Consider the following 19,521-nt stretch of genomic DNA (forward strand, 5'->3'; position numbering starts at 1 on the left):
GTGCTCTACCAATTGAGCTAAAGGGTTAACCCACTAGCCCAAGCTAGTAGGATGCCATGTATCTTACACTACCACATTGTCCCCCTCCAGAGAATGAGATGTCCTCATCTCTTTTGGAGTGCCGACGCCTGTGGGGCGACGTTCTGGGGGCAGTCACTTTCACCCGCCAGAGAACACCCAGGTCCCAACGTGGGCGCCAAATGTAACAGAGACATTTTGTGCCTCTGCTGGGGATTGAACCCGGGGCCTCTGGCTTGCCAGTCCAGTGCTCTACCAATTGAGCTAAAGGGTTAACCCACTAGCCCAAGCTAGTAGGATGCCATGTATCTTACACTACCACAGTAAAAAATATGGAATTAGGCGTTTCAATTTACCGCGCTTGCTCGGGTCTTTATCTGGTATATTTATGTATAAACCTATAGGAGGGATCTATGATTCCTAAGGGTGAAGAACAAAGATTTCAAAGGAATACCATCCCCCCTCCCCATGCAATATGTAAATATTGTTATATATCTTAGAACTACACATTTTGAACAATCTCTGCACCATTTATAAACCATGAACCTATGTGTGCAACATTTGGTTATTTAACGTACTTTTGCAAAAGAATTGAAACAACAATCTAAAAAACATTTAAACGGTAAATTAATGCCTGCACTAGAGAAAGATTCACTCATAGAGAATTTCACTGAATCACTTGTGGAGTTTATTTAAAAAAAAAAACAATTCAACGACTTTCAATTCACCAAATGCTCTGCGCTGTAAGTGAAGATCTATATACACATGTCAGACTCTGTCTGAAATCTACAGTTTTCACGGCTCCATAATGTTTAAAAATCATCTGAGAACGAAAGAATATGCGCATTTCTAAGAAATTTAAGCTCTTGGGTGAAAAAGACGATGTCTGGATGAACTGGGAGTTTGACACAAATGACACTTTTCTTTCCAGCCTCTTGCAGGAAAATTATATTGATCTGTGAGTTGAGAATCCAGGATGTTGATTCAACAGAAAAGAGAACTTATTGAATGGCTGCTGGCCTCGTAGAAGATGTAAGTATCCTTAACTAAATTCTCACACACGTGTCTCGGTATCGATTTTTAGGATGGAGAGTGAATAGATAATTGTTTGTTTAACATAAATTAATGTGAATGTAGGGTGCTGCATTATAATACACAGGGAATATTTAACGTAATGGTGTTTAGTCTAATGTGTTTACTTCGTGTGTTTATCCTTGCTCTATGAAGGCCTGATGTTTGAGTTCAGCAGTCTGGATTAATTAAACTGAATAATGAATGTATATATTTAACGTGTGAGAATTCATTCATTAACTAACACTTGCAGACTGTTGTTCTGAGAAAAATGAGAAAAATGAAACGAAACTTTCAACTTATTCAGTTTTATATCTCTTAGGAATTTATTACAGCTGTGCACTCTTTATGTGTATGTGTATTAACAGTTTGGAGAATGGAGAACCATTTTATCAAGTCTATAAGTCTATATTTCTGATGATGTATTTTTATAACATATCCTGATGTATTGTGATAGAAGTGTTTGTTCAATATAACCATAACATTCAAAGGAAGGTTATGAGGAGTTAAACACAGAATGAGGAAAATGTCAGTACCACTGAATTTAAATTTGAAGGTATACTGCAGTTAGCAGAAAAAAATTATGGAATTTCTGCAATGAATTTATTTATCTGTTTATTTATATAACCAAAATGGCTACATCATGTATATACATGGGCTACTGGATAGAACTATTTGTATAAATATTTTCATTTTCTAGGGTAAGGAAACAGAATATGGTTTATAGATAGTGATATGAGTTTCCTCATCTCTGAATATATCCTCTATATTTCAGCTACATTGTGTCTGTCAGTAGCTGATTCAGATGACTTTCTAGGATAAGGAAACATAATTATGGTTTATAGATTGTGATAAAGTTTCCTCCCCCTAGTATAAATTGATATCCTCTATTTACTTTTTTAGCTACATTGTGTCTGTCAGTAGCTGGTTCAGATTCATCTGTACAAAGCCGTGCTGTCAGAATTTAAGAATCTTGTCATATTAATTATTTCCTTGTATCAAGAATTCTTTATTTTGAAAATTATTTCATATGAATGTGACAGTCAATCAGGTTCCAGGAGAGATCAGTTGGTAGAGCACCTGTCTAGGAGATCAGTTGGTAGAGCACTTGTCTAGAAGATCATTTAGTAGAGCACCTGTCTAAAAACTCAGTAAGTAGAGCACCTGTCTAGGAGATCAGTAAGTAGAGCACCTGTCTAAAAGATCAGTTTGTAGAGCACCTGTCTAGGAGATCAGTAAGTAGAGCACCTGTCTAGGAGATCAGTAAGTAGAGCACCTGTCTAAAAGATCAGTAAGTAGAGCACCTGTCTAGGAGATCAGTAAGTAGAGCACCTGTCTAAAAGATCAGTTTGTAGAGCACCTGTCTAAAAGATCAGTTGGTAGAGCACCTGTCTAAAAGATCACTTAGTAGAGCATTTGTCTAAAAGATCAGTTGGTAGAGCACCTGTCTAAAAGATCAGTTAGTAGAGCACCTGTCTAGAAGATCAGTTAGTAGAGCATCTGTCTGCGAGATCAGTTCGTGTAGCACCTGTCTAGGAGATCATTTGGTAGAGCACCTGTCTGGGAGATCAGTTGGTAGAACACTTGTCTAGAAGATTAGTTAGTAGAGCACCTGTCTAGGAAATCATTTGGTGAGGGTAATAAGTTAGCATAGCACCTGCCAAGGGGGCCTTGCTTCAAATCCTGGTTTGATCCATCATTTATTCTGGTTTTGATGAAAATGAAAAAAAAATGTTAATAGGATGATGATCAGTGATTGATCTAATAAATCCTTTAAATATTTACAAATTGTGAACAGGGCAAAACACAACACAGAGACTCCTGGAAATTCCAGAGGTGGGATCAGGTGCCAAGGAGGAGTAAGTATCCCCTGTTGACTGGTCCATTACCATATATGTCTGTCCTGTTATATTTTGTGCCACATTGACCAGTCTGTTTCGCTATTCATCTGTCCAGTTACATTATTATATGTCACATTGACCTGATTCCCTCGAAGTGAGTCATGTAACAGGTGGAAGATTTCCAGCGATGACCTTAGGTTGGTGTCTTTGATGGCAAAGACATTTAGAGATGTGTAGCACCTCAGAATCTTGGTATAGGCATCAGCCTTATAAGCCTCAGGACAAGGAACTTGTGTGCCATCCATAGGGAGTCAGTGACTCTCAGCTGCTTAGATACTGGGTATATACATCAGCCTTATAAGCCTCAGGACAAGGCACTTGTGTGCCATCCATAGGGAGTCAATGACTCTCAGCCGCTCAGATACTGGGTATATACATCAGCCTTATAAGCCTCAGGACAAGGAACTTGTGTGCCATCCATGGTGAGTCAGTGACTCTCAACTGCTCAGATACAGGGAATATACATCAGCCTTATAAGCCTCAGGACAAGGCACTTGTGTGCCATCCATAGGGAGTCAATGACTCTAAGCTGCTCAGATACTGAGTATATACATCAGCCTCATAAGCCTCAGGGCTTAGAGAAAGATTTATTTACTTTAAACGTAAACAGCTGAATCAATGAGATTTTATTTGATTCAGAGCTCCTATGTTTTACTTTTGAAGAATTAATTGATTAATCGATCAAATCTAATTTTTTTATTTTAATTAATAAATACTTCCCCCAAATATCTCCATATATTTTAGTAAGAATTAAAAGAATGTATAAAAGATTTCAGATACAATGGAGGATAATGAAGGAATCCTGGTTTATTAGAAATAAATATTTGATCCTTGCTGGAGTTTACCAGCTGTTGTAATGCCCACTTCCAGACAGAGGCTGTAATTGTTTCCAATTGAAATCCAGCTATTTTGTTCTTCTCTCGGTGTTTTGTGGCTTTTCAAAGATTGACATAAGATAGCTGGCTAATCTAATTACTTCCTCCTGAATTGAGCTCTTTGATGAGGAATTATGGGTAATTTGAATGATTAAGATAAAAAAAGTGGTAGGAAATTGGGGTTAGTTGATTTTGTTTTAAATTGTGTGGAACAATACAGACACCAAAACATTTCTAAATATTTAGGCAGTCATGTATAAAATATCCAAGTTCTAGCTAGCACTTCGTTGTTTATTACAAGATGATAGTTAATGCGATGATTGTAAGTATAATAGCTAAATGTTTGTGGTTATAAGATTAATAAATGTTTTAATTTAATAAAGTTGATCTCCCAGGTGATTCCTTTTATATTGTAAAGGGGTAAAAGTGATCAAAAGAAAAAGAAATAAGGAATAATTATTTATTTGATATGTTGCAGATGCATATGATAACAATTGTAAAATTTAACTGCATTATTTAATTCATTATGGTGAATACTGTACTGGAACTCATGGTGGTCAATTTTTCTTGGGCAACAAAAACAAAAATTTTTACTCATGGTTCCGGGGGACTTAATTTTGTGGGTAACTCAAATGGACAGAAGGTTCAATTAACTAATATGTTTACAAAATAATCGTTCATGGTGATGTGAATTCTTAGGTAAGGGATCCTAGAAATCCAGGAACATTTGTCCCCCAGGAACAATGATGATTCCGAAGTAGTGTTTTATACATTTCTATTTTTTTATTGTTTTAGTGAGCATGGACCAGATGCATGATGGGTAACAAACTCTGTGCCCCATTACTGAGTAAAAAACCTTACAGAGAAGACCAGTATCCATGGCAACACAGCAAGGATTCCCACCTCCTCAGGTAAGAACTGTATATACATGTATCCATGGTAACACAGCAAGGATTCCCACCTCCTCAGGTAAGAACTGTATAAACATGTATCCATGGTAACACAGCAAGGATTCCCACCTCCTCAGGTAAGAACTGTATATACATGTATCCATGGCAATACAGCAAGGAATCCCACCTCCTCAGGTAATAACTGTATATACATGTACTGTATCCATGGCAACACAGCAAAAACTCCCACCTCCTCAGGTAAGAACTGTATATACAATTACTATATCTATGGCAACACAGCAAGGACTCCCACCTCCTCAGGTAAGAACTGTGTATACATGAACTGTATCCATGGCAACACAGCAAAAACTGCCACCTCCTCAGGTAAGAACTGTATATACATGTACTGTATCCATGGCAACAAAGCAGGGACTCCCACCTCCTTAGGTAAGAACTATATTTACATGTATCCATGGCAACACAGCAAAAACTCCCACCTCCTCAGGTAAGAACTGTATATACATGTACTGTATCCATGGCAACACAGCAAGGACTCCCACCTCCTCAGGTAAGAACTCTATATATATGTACTGTATCCGTGGCAACACAGCAAGGACTCCCACCTCCTCAGGTAAGAACTGTATTTACTTGTACTGTATCCATGGCAACACAGCAAAAACTCCCACCTCCTCAGGTAAGAACTGTATATACATGTACTGTGTCCATGGCAACACAGCAGGTACTCCCACCTCCTCAGGTAAGAACTATATTTACATGTATCCATGGCAACACAGCAAAAACTGCCACCTCCTCAGGTAAGCACTGTATATACATGTACTGTATCCATGGCAACATAGCAGGGACTCCCACCTCCTAAGATAAGAACTATATTTACATGTATCCATGGCAACACAGCAAAAACTGCCACCTCCTCAGGTAAGAACTGTATATACATGTACTGTATCCATGGCAACATAGCAGGGACTCCCACCTCCTCAGGTAAGAACTGTATTTACATATACTGTATCCATGGCAACACAGCAAGGACTCCCACCTCCTCAGGTAAGAACTCTATATATATGTACTGTATCCATGGCAACACAGCAGGGACTCCCACCTCCTCAGGTAAGAACTGTATTTACTTGTACTGTATCCATGGCAACACAGCAAAAACTCCCATCTCCTCAGGTAAAAACTGTATATACATGTACTGTGTCCATGGCAGCACAGCAGGGACTCCCACCTCTTCGGGTAAGAACTGTATTTACATGTATCCATGGCAACACAGCAAAAACTCCCACGTCCTCAGGTAAGAACTGTATTTACATGTACTGTATCCATGGCAACACAGCAGGGACTCCCACCTCCTCAGGTAAGAACTGTATTTACATGAACTGTATCCATGGCAACACAGCAGGAACTCCCATCTCCTCATAATGCCTCGGGTAGGGAAAAAGGGATGAAAAACTGGCATTTTGGCTTTATTTTAAACTATAAGCTCTTGGACACCATTGCTCACCTTAGTCATCTTTGCCCTGCCTTTTTTCAAAAGATTTCCCTTTTTATACAGTTATACCCATGAATATTTTGATACCATTATCTAAATCAGTTAAAAAGTGAAAGTAAATGCTACAATATGTGTAAAAAGTGAATTAACGTAAAAGTGACATCTGCAGAGATTTAATTTTTAAAAAAGTAAGGTGGTTTGTAATGATGGTAAAGCTGGCAGGGAACTTTCAGGTACTGTTTATTAACTTGGGTTCATTGCTTTGAGGTGTAAAAAATAGTACATACAGTGTATCATTTGTAACAATTGGTGTATAAATATGTAAGAGTGTGCTGAGACAACAATGGATAAATCAGATGCATGTACGTATACATTAGTACCAGTACATTGTACATTGATTAAGAAAGGGGGGGGTGTTCATTTTCTGTTTAGTTATGAAACATTTCCTTTTGGTGAAAATTAAGGGGCCTTGAATTTTAATCTGATCAGTGAAGAATTTTAAAACCTTCTCAGGTAAAAGTCTGGCTTTTCTTTCAAAGGAAAGGTTTTTGAACATTTGATGAGAGATAATGACAATGATGTGGGGTCTAATCCCTGGCTATTACAGGTCTGACACAACAGTAGATCAGTGTCCTTTACTTATAACTGATAGGGATGATGAATAATTATATATTAATAGTGGTTACAGCATGAAATCTTCATGGATTGATGAAAAAAATTCAGAAATTGTGAGACTGGGATATATATACCTTGACTTTATGTGTGAAGCCAGTACAGAAGGACAAGTGTTAAAGTGATTTGAAGAGAAATGAGTGAATTCATGGATAGTTTGATCAGAATAAGTACTCATTTACAACACTAAATAATTAATCGTTCATGTTGGATGACAAGCTTAAAGTGTATGCTGAAGACTTAGAATTATACAAAGAGATCTAAATGATATTTAACAAATTGGATTTGAAAGGTTTTTGTTCAGCTACTTATGAAAATTCTCAATAAGAACTGTCAAAAACTGTAACATGTAAAGCAAGCTTTGACGTGAGTGACCTTGGGAAATGACCTTCAAAAGGATGACTATATATAGATGATGAGGGTTATATTTTTGTTTATAGATTTATGTAGAATATTTTTATTACCAAACATTTTTATGATTGATAATTTTGACATTATTCATTTTTATCACTGTTATACATGTGAATGTTTTTCCCAAGGGATAAAAAAACTTTCCATCCGAATTTTGAGCAGACCTGTAGATGAGGTAGAAAGTGATAAATTAAGGATGTCACTCTTTGATGTGTGGAGATAAAAAAGATATACAGCTGACATGCTGATCTTGGTGTTTAACAGAGGAAACTTGTGCATTGTGTTGGAGCAGAAGGCCCTGGGAATTACTCTAAGTGTTTTAAGATAACGCTCTGAATCGAATCAATTACAATCCATTAAAATGGAGGCCAGGTTTTCATGCTGAAAAGAAAAAAATAATTTTCCTGTAAAATTTAAGCAGATGTAGCAAAGCTATTGTGGTGCTGGAAGTGGATGATATGTTTTTAAGGAAGTGTTTATAGAGAATTAAGAACTTGTTTGAATTAAGAAGGATCTTTACCCTTTAATCTTTAACCTTAATGACTGTTTGATGATGGACATGATGGAGATGCACTCCTCAGTGCTTACAGTTCAAAGGTCATCATGTGCCTGACGTTTGACCTTGACCATGAGGAGACCAAGAAGAAGCAACGTTTGTAATCAACTGTAAGTACCTGAGTTGACCTGAGATTTTTAAAAGGGAGATAAAGTTCCATGCAATAATGGCTGACAAAATAACATATAGGTAACCAAGATTTAGTTCTAAAAGTCTTGCAGAGAGCTTAGAGGAAACAGCAAATAATTGCATCTGCTCTTTAAAAAAGTCAATATCTTTTGTTTAAAACTTGCACTATTCAGATTCCCTTCTGGAAGGGCATCTATCATATAAAACACATGACGTCACATTCTAGAATGAATGCATCTGACTTTTTACCTTCCAGTATTACAGCTAGTATCCATGAATGAAGAGTCTGATCTAAGTTAATATGCTGACAGTGCTACCATTGGGGCGAGCGCATTGTTCAAATGTGTCATCCATATATAATTTATGAAAAAAATGTTGAAAAGGCCCGGGGGTCTATATCATGGGGAGGGAAAGGGGGGGTCCTGTCCTCATCTGAAGGTCCTTGCATAAGGTATGAAATCATTGTTTGACAAGCCAGGCAGAACTAGCGAGTATCGCCTGTAAACAATGTATAGCCATGTACCAGTGTTACTCATGTATATTATTTTTAATAGTCCTTATTTGAAATGCAATCAAAGCAATTGATCTGAATTACTGTTTATGAAATCTGAGAGTTGTGTGCAAATCCATGGAATTTTGAACCTGTGAACTAAACTGAAATCCCATTGACAAACATGTCTACAGAGACATTTGATTTCCTTTGATGCCATAACATAATTCTGTGAAATGGTTTTTCTCATTCTTTATTGCTGAAACATTATTTTCATCAGACGAGTGCACCCATAACGTTTAGAAATAAGCCGAATAAGATTTTTTTTTTTTCATATAAAGAAGACATATATATTGATTTTACCAAGTTCATTTCAACATAGGATTTTAAGATATTTCCCCAAGAAAGATTTTCAATTGAAAGATAATGAAGTATTTGTGAAAAGAATTAAATCACGTACTCTCGTTTACTTACTTGTTGTGTTCTTATATTATTCACATGCAAATCTTAGTCCAAGTGTACTTTAATTGAATTCAATTAAATTTTGTCATTTACCGTAGATTTACTTTTATTCCATTTTAGTACGTCACCAAAGAGCAGATCACTCTAAGAGCATTATAAATTATCCAGGAAGTAGAAATCTTCAGTGAGCAGAGTGTACAGAGCTTCCTTAAATATCTATATATAGTGTTGAGATCTTTTAAGGGTCTTTTAGAATCTTTTGTATCTTTGGTAGTGAATTGTGTTTGGGCTTCAATTTCTTACAGAAAAATGATGGGGAATTTTTTATGTTAAATGATGTCCAATTATCTGAAAACAAAATCTCAACCATATAAAATTGATTTTTTGTCTGTCCCTGCACATTTAACCCAGTAACAAATTATAATCAACACAAGACTGGGGTGTCATCTTGTCAGAGAAGTAGCAGCTGTTGCCATGGAAATCAATGATTGTCTGTTGTCATGGCGATCAATATGTCCTATATTGTGATGGTTAATTTGTCCCCTGTATAGGATCAATCTGAACGTCCAAAAGACAAACTCAGTCATCTAAAAAAGTAGCCATTGTTTGGAATATTCTTGAGGATTTTCTCTGAAATTTCTCTCTGGAATCTTAGTTATTTGATGTTTTTGTTCTGCTTAATTCCATGTAGGAGTTTGACTCATTTCTGGAGGGTGAGGAATCTATTTATAGAATCACAGACTTCAGGATTTATTATTTTTCTTGTTGTAGAGTCATCCTCTGTTAGGATGCTGTAATCTGTTTTAGTTATTGTGGGAAGATAAGAGTTCTGTGCATGATTTGTATTCATAAATAATCATGGATGCAAAAAGATTAAGAATGGTAAAATATTGCAATAAAAAGTGAGAAAAAAAAATTATATGCAAAATCAAAATTCAAAAAATTTCTATTGAATTTTTTTTTGGATTTACCTTACTCAATATAAAGAACTATTTATTGCAGCTATGAAATCCTGTTACAAGTAAAAGTTCAAAATTTTGATTTAAACTAATATCTGTAACTATGTTAATTAGTTTAAAATAAGAGCTAAGATTTTAAACTTTAAATTACAATTGTCAGGACTATTGTTGTAGGAGTTCTCCCCCTTTATGCAGTGTTTGTTGTACATAATTGATCATCAGATTAGTTTTTATATTACTGGTACCCTGCAATAATAACTGTAAGAATGTTATAAATAGGTGACACAGGTAAATCTAGATCTCTCTGTTTTGATGTTAAGATATCGTGGTTATATTTCTGATTGCTAGAGAACTGTTAATTGACAAGAATTGTTAAGACTACTGTAGATCACCAAGTTTTCATGCCAACTTATTGCACAAGGCAGTAAATTGTTATTAATAAACGAGTCAGACAACATTTTCATAAATTTTGGTTTCTGTTGTATACATAATTGTTAACAATACAAATATAGGTGAGAATATAATTTTTGCAAGTAGACAGTCTTGCGTATTTATGCTAGAATAAAGTTCTGGCCAAGTGATTTATAGCACTTAATACCATTATGCTTTCTTATAATTTATCATTGATTTAGAATTTCGTAAATTTGAAGTGATTTACAGTTCTCAATACAGTTACATTTTCTTATAATTTATCATTAGAATTCTGTAAGTTTGAATTTTTCATCAATGAAACACACGAAAGAAAATATAAATTCACTTTTCATTAAAAAGATATCAGTTAGCAACCTTCCTTGACACTCAAATTTTATGAATCATGGGAGCTAAAAAAAAAAAAAAAGGCAAACCTAATATGTGTTCTTATTGAAACCTTTTTGTGTGTGTATCAAAGTAAAATAATCTTTTCATTTAAGTGCAGTAAGGAATAGATCCTTACTCGCGAGTTCAAATCTCATAACGGGGCATGGAGATTGGTCCTTCAGATGAGACCGTATAAACTGACGTCCCATGTTGCAGTAGGTGCTGGCACAAAAAAAGTCCCTCACTGCTCAATGGCTCAGAGTGCCAAGTATAGGTCTAAATTTGCAGCCTTCCACCGGCAAGTGGTGGCATCTCAATATGAGTGAAAAATTCGAGAAAGGGATGTCAAATGGGTTTTCAAATAAAGTTCAAGTTACTTAAAGTTGTATTGTACATGTAGCTTTTATTTGGTAAATATATGATTCTGAAATGTTTTGTAGATTGTGGGCGGAGATATTCCGTGTCCATGGTGATGGGGACTATATGAGATGGGAGAGAGTTTCATTGGACGTCGTACCTGTCAATATCTCCTGTATTGAGGACACGCCCACCACCGTGTTCCAGATCACAGCATACAACAAACACGTGGAAAAGATCTTTGATGTCAAAATTATACAACCAGGTAACAGTGACCTCCCCTTGTTTATAGATAACCAGGTAACAGTTACCTCCCTTTGTTAAAAGTAACAGTGACCTTCCCTTGTCTATGAAAATCAAAATTATACAACCAGGTAACAGTGACCTCCCCTTGTTTATAGATAACCAGGCAACAGTTACCTTCCTATGTCAAAATTAACAGTTACCTGCCCTTGTAAAAATAATAAAACCATCTAACGATTATCCCCCCTTGTCAAAATATTAAAACAAGGTAAGAGCTTTTTTGAATTTTTTGAGTGGAATAAAGTCATTTGTGTTGTAGATGTATAAATAACACCAGAAATGATCATTGGAAGAATATTGAGAATGAAAATATGTTTCCCTAATTCATAAAAATAAAAATATTTGTGTTCATGATTATACCATTGATGAAAACAACAGATTATAAAAAATGAACTCTTAAGTTTTCTAAATTTGTTTGATTGTTACTCTAACATAAATTATTTCCTGATTCAAACAAACAATGTTAAGGAGGGGACTCTCTTATAATTAAATTACAAAAAAATAAAATAAACTCACATTAATGAGGCTTAAGAGCTTTTTATCCTATCATGTTCTGTTGGATGAATTAATTGTTTTAATTAAATTACTTCAAACAGAACTAAACAAGATTTTTTTAATCATAAAAATATTTAGAAAATAATGCTTAAAAAATACCTTCCAAGACCTCCAATTCTAGGAATTGTAACTATATGAAAGCAAGTTACTGAAGTGTTAGGTTACATTCTCAGGGGTCAAGGTCAAAAGGTCAAGATTAATGATACACACTGCCACGCTCTGTTGACTTATACAGTATGTGTACTTTAAAAAGCGGACTTCATTTTTTAGTGGCTTTGGCGCTATCAACAATGCACTAATTCATGAATACTGTTAATAAATCACTATTAAAAATAATACATGGCATGGTCGTGTGTAGTGCTAATTCATGATTATGCCATTGCCAATCAATATCCAGTGATTGCGCTAAATTTTTAATATGTCAATTTATGTACTCATACAGTTATTCTGAAATGTTTGAAAAACATTACTGTAGTTTGAAAATTGTAATGATTCTAATGGTAACATTTCTTGAGTGAAAATAATTTGGAAGCATTATAGCAAGCACAGTTCATATTCAAACCCTTGCTGTATAATTCTAGTTTAACATTATGTTGTATCAACCTCGTGTTACATTTTCAGCTAGGTATCAACATCTTGTTGCTTTTCATGAGATGTGATTATGTTGTTATTTTATCAGTTTTAAATCCCAGTCACAAGGTATTACATGTATTGAATTTTCCTCACTTTACCCATGGAGCTCTGATTCCATTCCATGACGTAGAGGTTGTCTTTGTTGTCCACACATATTCCGTATGGACTATTTATCTGACACATCTTACGAAGGAGCTCTCCATCCTTGTCTAGGATGTGGACGCAGTGGTTGTTAATGTCCGCTATCAAGATCAGACTCTGGCTGTCTGTCGTGATGCCACGGGGACTAAATGGTCCTGTGGCCATAGAGGGATGACCAGTGTATCTAAATCTGAGTTTCCCGGCCCAACTGACCACCACTACAGCCATCGCATTACCATCAGACACACAGATATCCAGGTTTCTGTTCTCAGTTATGTATTTACCAAAGCCTGGGGAATACAGAGGCGTTCTGTCGGAGTTAAACTGAATGGTTTGTGTCTCTGTGAAGTCAGAGAAACGGACAATCTTTGATTTGGTACAATCAACACTACACATGCTAACCAGCAGATCATCAGAGAAGGTGCTACAGACATTTAAGGGCATCCACCCCTTACATCTGACCATTTCCTTTATCTTTTTATTTTTCACTTTATGTAAAACTCTTGCTTGAGGATCAGTATAAATGAGATCTCCACTCCTCGTCATTGCGATGTCACATGGTATGTTCCCTGACTTGGTTTGGATTGACTTCAGCAGTCTACTATGAAGACTATAGAGTCGTATGATGTTGTCGTAACCACAGGTCCATACTTTTTCATCACTGAGACAGGTAACACTGTTTGGCCAGGTCTGCCCTAAGTTTATACAGGCAGTGGTCTTTGGTTCATGGAGGAGTGGTTTGAATGGAAGGGAGGGTGCAGTTTCTGGTCCCTCCATCATGTAATCATTTTCATCCGTTGTAATGGATGGTCCTGACAAAGAACCAAACAGTTGATCGAGTTGTTCTGTGTTGTCCCTTGGAGGGGAGAAGATTGGGACGGTTACTATGACTCTGGGAGGCAAGCTTCTGAATTCAGCATTCCGGGACTTGTACACAGAAATGAGGGAGGTGTCATTGGAGTCCAGTATTTTTTTCAAATCAAGAATATTTTGTTTAATTTCAGAAGCTGTGTCGCTGATTTCCTTTTCATGCTTACTGAGAGCCGTGTGGTATTTGTTTTTCACCTCCTCAGCTTCAGATAATCTTTTGTTGACAATGATGTCAATCTTTCTGTGCCAGTCTTCTCCTTGTCTGACAATGGCCGCTGTGAGTTCAGTGTAATACGTGTCCAGGCTGGCGTCCTCAGCTTTTATATCTGTAGCTATTTCTTAATATTTAGGATGAATTCTCTCCTCCAATTCCTTCAGATCATTTTTTAAATCTTCTGTTTTGTTTCTGAGTTTCTGCAGAATGTCTGATAAATTGTGTCTCTTATGTTCACCAGAAGACAGACAGCTAGAACAGACAGGAATGTCACATTTCTCACAGTAATCTTCACAATGTCTACCCCTATGCTGTAGACATTGTGGGTAGTTATTATTTTTAGCTTGGTAGGGTACGATGAGGTGATGTTTTGTTGAGTCGGAGAGATGGTTTTCACTACAGTTAGTACACAGGTTAACGTGACAAAGCTTACAATGACTGTGTAAGGGTTCCACTTTACATACATCACAGCGTAAAACATCTTGTGCACAGTAACGGGGGTCCATGGCTGATTAGACAGAGGGGCTTCATAAACGGGAGTCCATAGCTGATTAGACAGAGAGCCTCTGTAAATAAGATGACAGGAGTTTAAGGTTGTTTTTCTAAGTTAAGGTCCGTAATCCCTCTGTTCACTTGTAGAAAATGTAGCTTTAATGATTATAATTTTCCAAATTTCCCAGTTTTTTTTTTTTAGAGGTAATATACAAACAGTTTTAGCATAGCTTGCACGGTAAAATTGGACAAAAAAAGACATTTGAACTTGACAAATTTATAAAGAAATAATAGCCATATATCCCATTCAGAGTTATCTATCTTATCAGAGTATACAGAAACCGTAATTTATGCAAACAGTCAATACAGTGAAAAAAAAATCATAGATTCCTTAGCTATTGATGAAACTGATTGTCTGGAATCCAAGCATATATATTACATCCTTTGGTCCAAAATGTTATTTCCCTTCCCTAATCTACCCCCCCCCCTCCCCCACCATGAAAAAAAGTCCTTTGTTTTGTCAACAATGAAAATTATAATTGATTGTCCAGACTATATGTTAATTGAATAATAAATTTGATGAAATTTAAGAACTGTAAGATTTACTAAAACAAGCCACTTCTAAATTTTTATGTATATATGTTATTCTTCTTCGTGTCTATAGAATAACATTCAAGTATATCATTAATGATTTAAACTTACCTTTTAGATAAATATAAAGGTAACTTGATTACTTTAGTACTTCAATTTGAAAATGTTATTTTGTTTCAGCAGCAACTCCAATACGTTCTCTCTGAAACCGTATTCTACTTCCCTGTCTGTCATGTGACTTCCCATGGACACTTAACCTTTTCCTGACCATTCTCCATCAATTTTTTATTTGAAGAAGAATACTGTAATTTGACAATTCAGTTGTTTTTTATGCTCTCATATTTACATTCACTGAATATTATTTCCTTTATTTCTTATAAAAACCATTGCCATTAATCAGTCCATAAATGACACTAAGCAAGTCACCAGCATAGATTTCTTAAGCAACAGCTGTTCCATCAATTATGTATATAATGATATACACATCTATAATACAATATTTACGTACTTAATTTACTTTGAATGTTCTTTTTTATAAAGATATAAATATAAACAATAAATGTCTTTCTTTGTTTGTTAGTACTGAAATTAATGTCGCAGCTATTACAGAAAAAATTCACATAACCCACTTATGCGGGTTATGTATTTTTTCTGCAACAACCGCGACATTAATTCCCGTAATAACAACCAAAGAAAGCATTTTATTGTTTAAATAATTGAACATTCCAAGGCTGGACTTTTTGGTCTGCACAATTGTCTATCTCGCTGTCTGTCTGCAAAAACTTTAACCAGTTTGACATAACTTTTTAATGTTTGGTGTTAGGGCTTTCATATTTCACTTGTGTATTCCATGTGACAAGACATTTGTTTGAGTGCTAACATTTTTTACTGTGGAGTTTGACTTGCATTTGAAACCCTAATCTTGATGATAACTTTTGAACAGTTAGAGCTAGGTCTTTCATATTTCATATTTCACTTGTGTATGCATTGTGATAATATTTTTATTTGGGAACCAATATTTTTGAACTCTTGACCTTGGAATATGACCTACTTTTGATAAACTTTTACCTTAGCTATAATTTCTGAATGGTTGGTGCTAGGGTTTTCATATTTCATGGGTGTTTTCTTTTTAACAAGACATTTCTTTGGGTACCAACATTTTTTACCTCTTGACCTTGAAGTTTGACCTACACATGAAAACCTTAAACTTCTCCTTGAGCTACCAATTACAAGGGCATCAGTGTTTCATTGCAACAAACAATCTTGTTTAATATATATACAGTCAAACTTCATTATCTCAAACTGGATGGGGCCAAGAGAAAACTTCGAGATATCCAAGGGTTTGAGATATTGAGGGTAGAATACTTAAACAAAAAGAGCTTGGGACTTACAAATCACTTCTGAAGCCCTGTTGGTTTGTATGGGGAGAGAAGAATTTGTATCAGACCCCAAGATCGTAAATTAAAGGTGCTTATATAGACACAGATTTGAACTTAATATTTTCTCAAATTTTCTGTATAATATCATGACTTATATATTGCAATAGCTTTTCACAAGAAAATATAATTAAAAACTTATTTTATCTGGAAATTATTGGAACTATATTTCGAGATGAAATAAGATTTTATTTATGTATTAATGAAAAATATTACATCTATAATCCAGAAAATTCAGAGTAGAAATGTTCGAAAGCAAAACCAAATCACCAGTATTGTCAGTCCGTGCTCTGTGATGTGTACAGAGTTTAACAAATTGAACACATCCGTGAAACGTAAACTGTTTTTGTAAACAGGGCACGAGCTCTGTTATTGTTAATGTTTACGATTCACCGGGTGTGTTCATTTGTTAAACTCTGCACACACCACTGAGCACGGACTTACATAATATATTGAGTGGGTTTTAGTTTTGTTATATTTCATTAATACACAACAAAATTGCCACTTTTCTTAAGTATTAAGAATAAAATCAAAATATGTCAAAGTGCAAGGATGTGTCAATCCAACGCGTCCAGAAATTCGAAGTTTTAATAACTTCGAGATGAAATAAGATTTTTATTATATTTTAGTATGAAATGCTATAGCAACATATAAGTCATGAAGTTATACAGAAAATTTGAGGAAATATTAACTTCAAATCTGTGTCCAAGCACCTTTAATTCAGAAGTGATTCATTAGGTTTATATTGCTCATTGATAGTGAGGAAGTCAAGCAGTTCAAAATAAAATTATTTCAGAGATGGCATCACCACAGAAAGCTTTTATTAACTCAGACGAAGTGGAGATGAGCTTATATGCTATACGTACATGTATGACTGGCACTGGTTTTATGGAGAAGTCCATTATAGAATAAGTGTAAGCCTTATTTGGACCAAACATGCATGGATGATGCATTCAAAGATGCACATGTACTAGACCTGCTTCAGATTCTGGATCTGACCTACTTTTTTAGATATATATATATATATATATATATATATATAGAATATGATATATTGTGACAAGGTTTAAATTTTGGAGCAGGCCCATTCCCAAGTAATTATAAGCCCTATACCTGGACCAAAGTTGTATGGACGATGCATATAGGGAAGCACATGACCAGATTTGCCTCAGATGCTGGATCTGAACTACTTATTGAAGCAGGTCCATTCTCAAGTAACAATAAGTCCTACCTGGACCAAAGTTGCATGAATGATGCATCCAGAGATGCACACTACCAGACATGTATCTGGCATGCATTTCCAGATGAATCAGACCAAGATTTAGTTTTTGGAGGAGGTTCATTCCAGTGTGCCTATAAAGCTGGTTGTTGCCTCTAGATATATACACACTACCAGCACATTGATTTGATCAGAGACATTTATTAAATTTTTAACAGTGAAATAATGTGATTTATCTATTGAATAAAAGTGATTCTCTCATAATGTGAAAGGATACCAAAGTGATATTTTCTCACAGTGTGAAAGGATATCAAATAAGTAAAAAATAATTTCTGGCCTGTCATATTAGATAGAGATAGTAACTGTCTTGATAGAAACTGAAACTGCAAGTTTCTTCTCACATATGTTGCTAAAATCCATGTTAAAATGTTTTCAATCTCACAACTGCTAAGTTATTGGCTCAACTGCTCAACTATGATGTCAAGCCTATGACACTGTATTAAGAAATGACAGAGGCAAACTCATGAAAATATAAAAAAAAAAATCCTAGCTGTCCCACTACTGAAATAAATTTCATATCCATCTACAAAACATTGAATATCCTCTACATTAATTTGGTTAGAGACATTACATGTCTGTAAAAAGCTGTTATAGGTATTGTGTTGATAATTTTAATCCTATAAACTTAACTGATGGGTGAAATTCCATGGACTTTGATAGAAGTGACTTCTTTATTTTGTGGCCTTTAATGTCATTTGCATGAGAAAACTGTGGTAAAATATTGGAAGATTAGTAAAAAGTTACATTTCATTTGGTCTGGCTTGAATTCTTCAGTTTCACAGTCTGTCAATATAAAATAACTGCACACCTGTCTTTAATGAAGTTTAATGGACCATACTTTAAGAAAACCCAGGTAATTTTGCCTGGAGACAGGTGTTTGATGTTCTCTCACCTGAATCAGGTAAAAATTCACACTTAGACGCAAAAAACTTCCGTATCTAGCGGAATACCTCCAATGAGGTCATATCCCATTCAGTAGCATGTTTGAATTTTTTCAAATATTTAAATGTCCAAATCTGCATTCATTCCACCTGACAGTAAATTGTAATTCTTTGTGGGTGTTTAGACAATGAGGACTGGATTGAAATGTTTTGTCATCAGGTGATAGGATTTTAATTGTGCCTCCTATCAAATCCATAAATAGGTGACGAAAAAACAACAAGGACATTTTTGGAATTTTTAACCGTCATCGTGTCACAACAGTGATGAACCAGTGGCTGTTAACGCTGTGCTTTATTAATGGATTTAATTAACAGGGAATTTTAATAGGAGGACTTCTTCAGACTTAATGAGGTGTTTTTTTCTGTTTTTATTTGTGTTATATACAGATTTGATCGGAAACTAATCTTGAGAGTTTTTTTAATTTTTTATCTTTAAATTTATTATGTGGCTTTCTTAGTTCAGGTAGATACTGTGTTTAAACATTCTTTCTATTCTGTCTTTGTTGTTTTTATTTTGAAAACCTGTATGTGTCACCAGGTTTTAAAAGTATGACACATGGGGTATTTAGAATTCATATTTCATTTTTTCGTTGAAAAGTATGTAAATGAAAAGGCACATGAACTCAAGCCCCCCCCCCCCCCCAAATCCCTCATCGGAAAAAAAAAATCATTTAATGAAGTATTTATAATTGATTCAATTTTGGCATTCCATTAAATAATTTTATCAGTGGTTTATTTCAGTTTCAGAGGTAGAATGGATTTGTATAGGCAACTTTTAATCATCTTTTATTTCTCTCCATTAAATCTGCAGTGTTGAGCTGATCTTCCTCCTTGTATTATTTTTTTATCTTGCCTTGTCTCAGTATGTTATATATATATATAATGATTGTGATTTTTTTTGTTTTTTTCTTTAATATATTTCTCTGGTTTCTCAAGTTTGGGTTTAGCATTCCCTGAATTCTATCTGCAT

At 35.2% G+C, this 19,521-nt stretch overlaps 1 protein-coding gene across 5 annotated transcripts in view; it reads left to right on the plus strand.

Moving 5' to 3' along the window:
* The first annotated feature begins 975 nt into the window (after nt 1-975).
* Nucleotides 976-19,521, plus strand: part of LOC133180783 (protein still life, isoform SIF type 1-like) — a 59,739-nt gene continuing 41,193 nt past the window's right edge. For 4 of the 5 annotated variants that reach the window (XM_061315247.1, XM_061315248.1, XM_061315244.1 and 1 more), the window contains exons 1-3: nt 976-1,050; nt 4,661-4,776; nt 11,180-11,361. In XM_061315247.1, the coding sequence (XP_061171231.1) occupies nt 4,679-4,776; nt 11,180-11,361 (280 nt within the window). In that variant the 5' untranslated portion in view covers nt 976-1,050; nt 4,661-4,678. Of the gene's footprint in view, nt 1,051-4,660; nt 4,777-7,906; nt 8,012-11,179; nt 11,362-19,521 lie in introns of those variants that run through there. The other variant, XM_061315246.1, reaches the window with a different exon arrangement.

This window comes from Saccostrea echinata, unplaced genomic scaffold (assembly GCF_033153115.1).
Source record: "Saccostrea echinata isolate AGI-Se365-2 ecotype Australia unplaced genomic scaffold, CSIRO_AGI_Sech_v1 ptg000007l, whole genome shotgun sequence".
NCBI classification, from domain to species: Eukaryota; Metazoa; Mollusca; class Bivalvia; order Ostreida; family Ostreidae; genus Saccostrea; species Saccostrea echinata.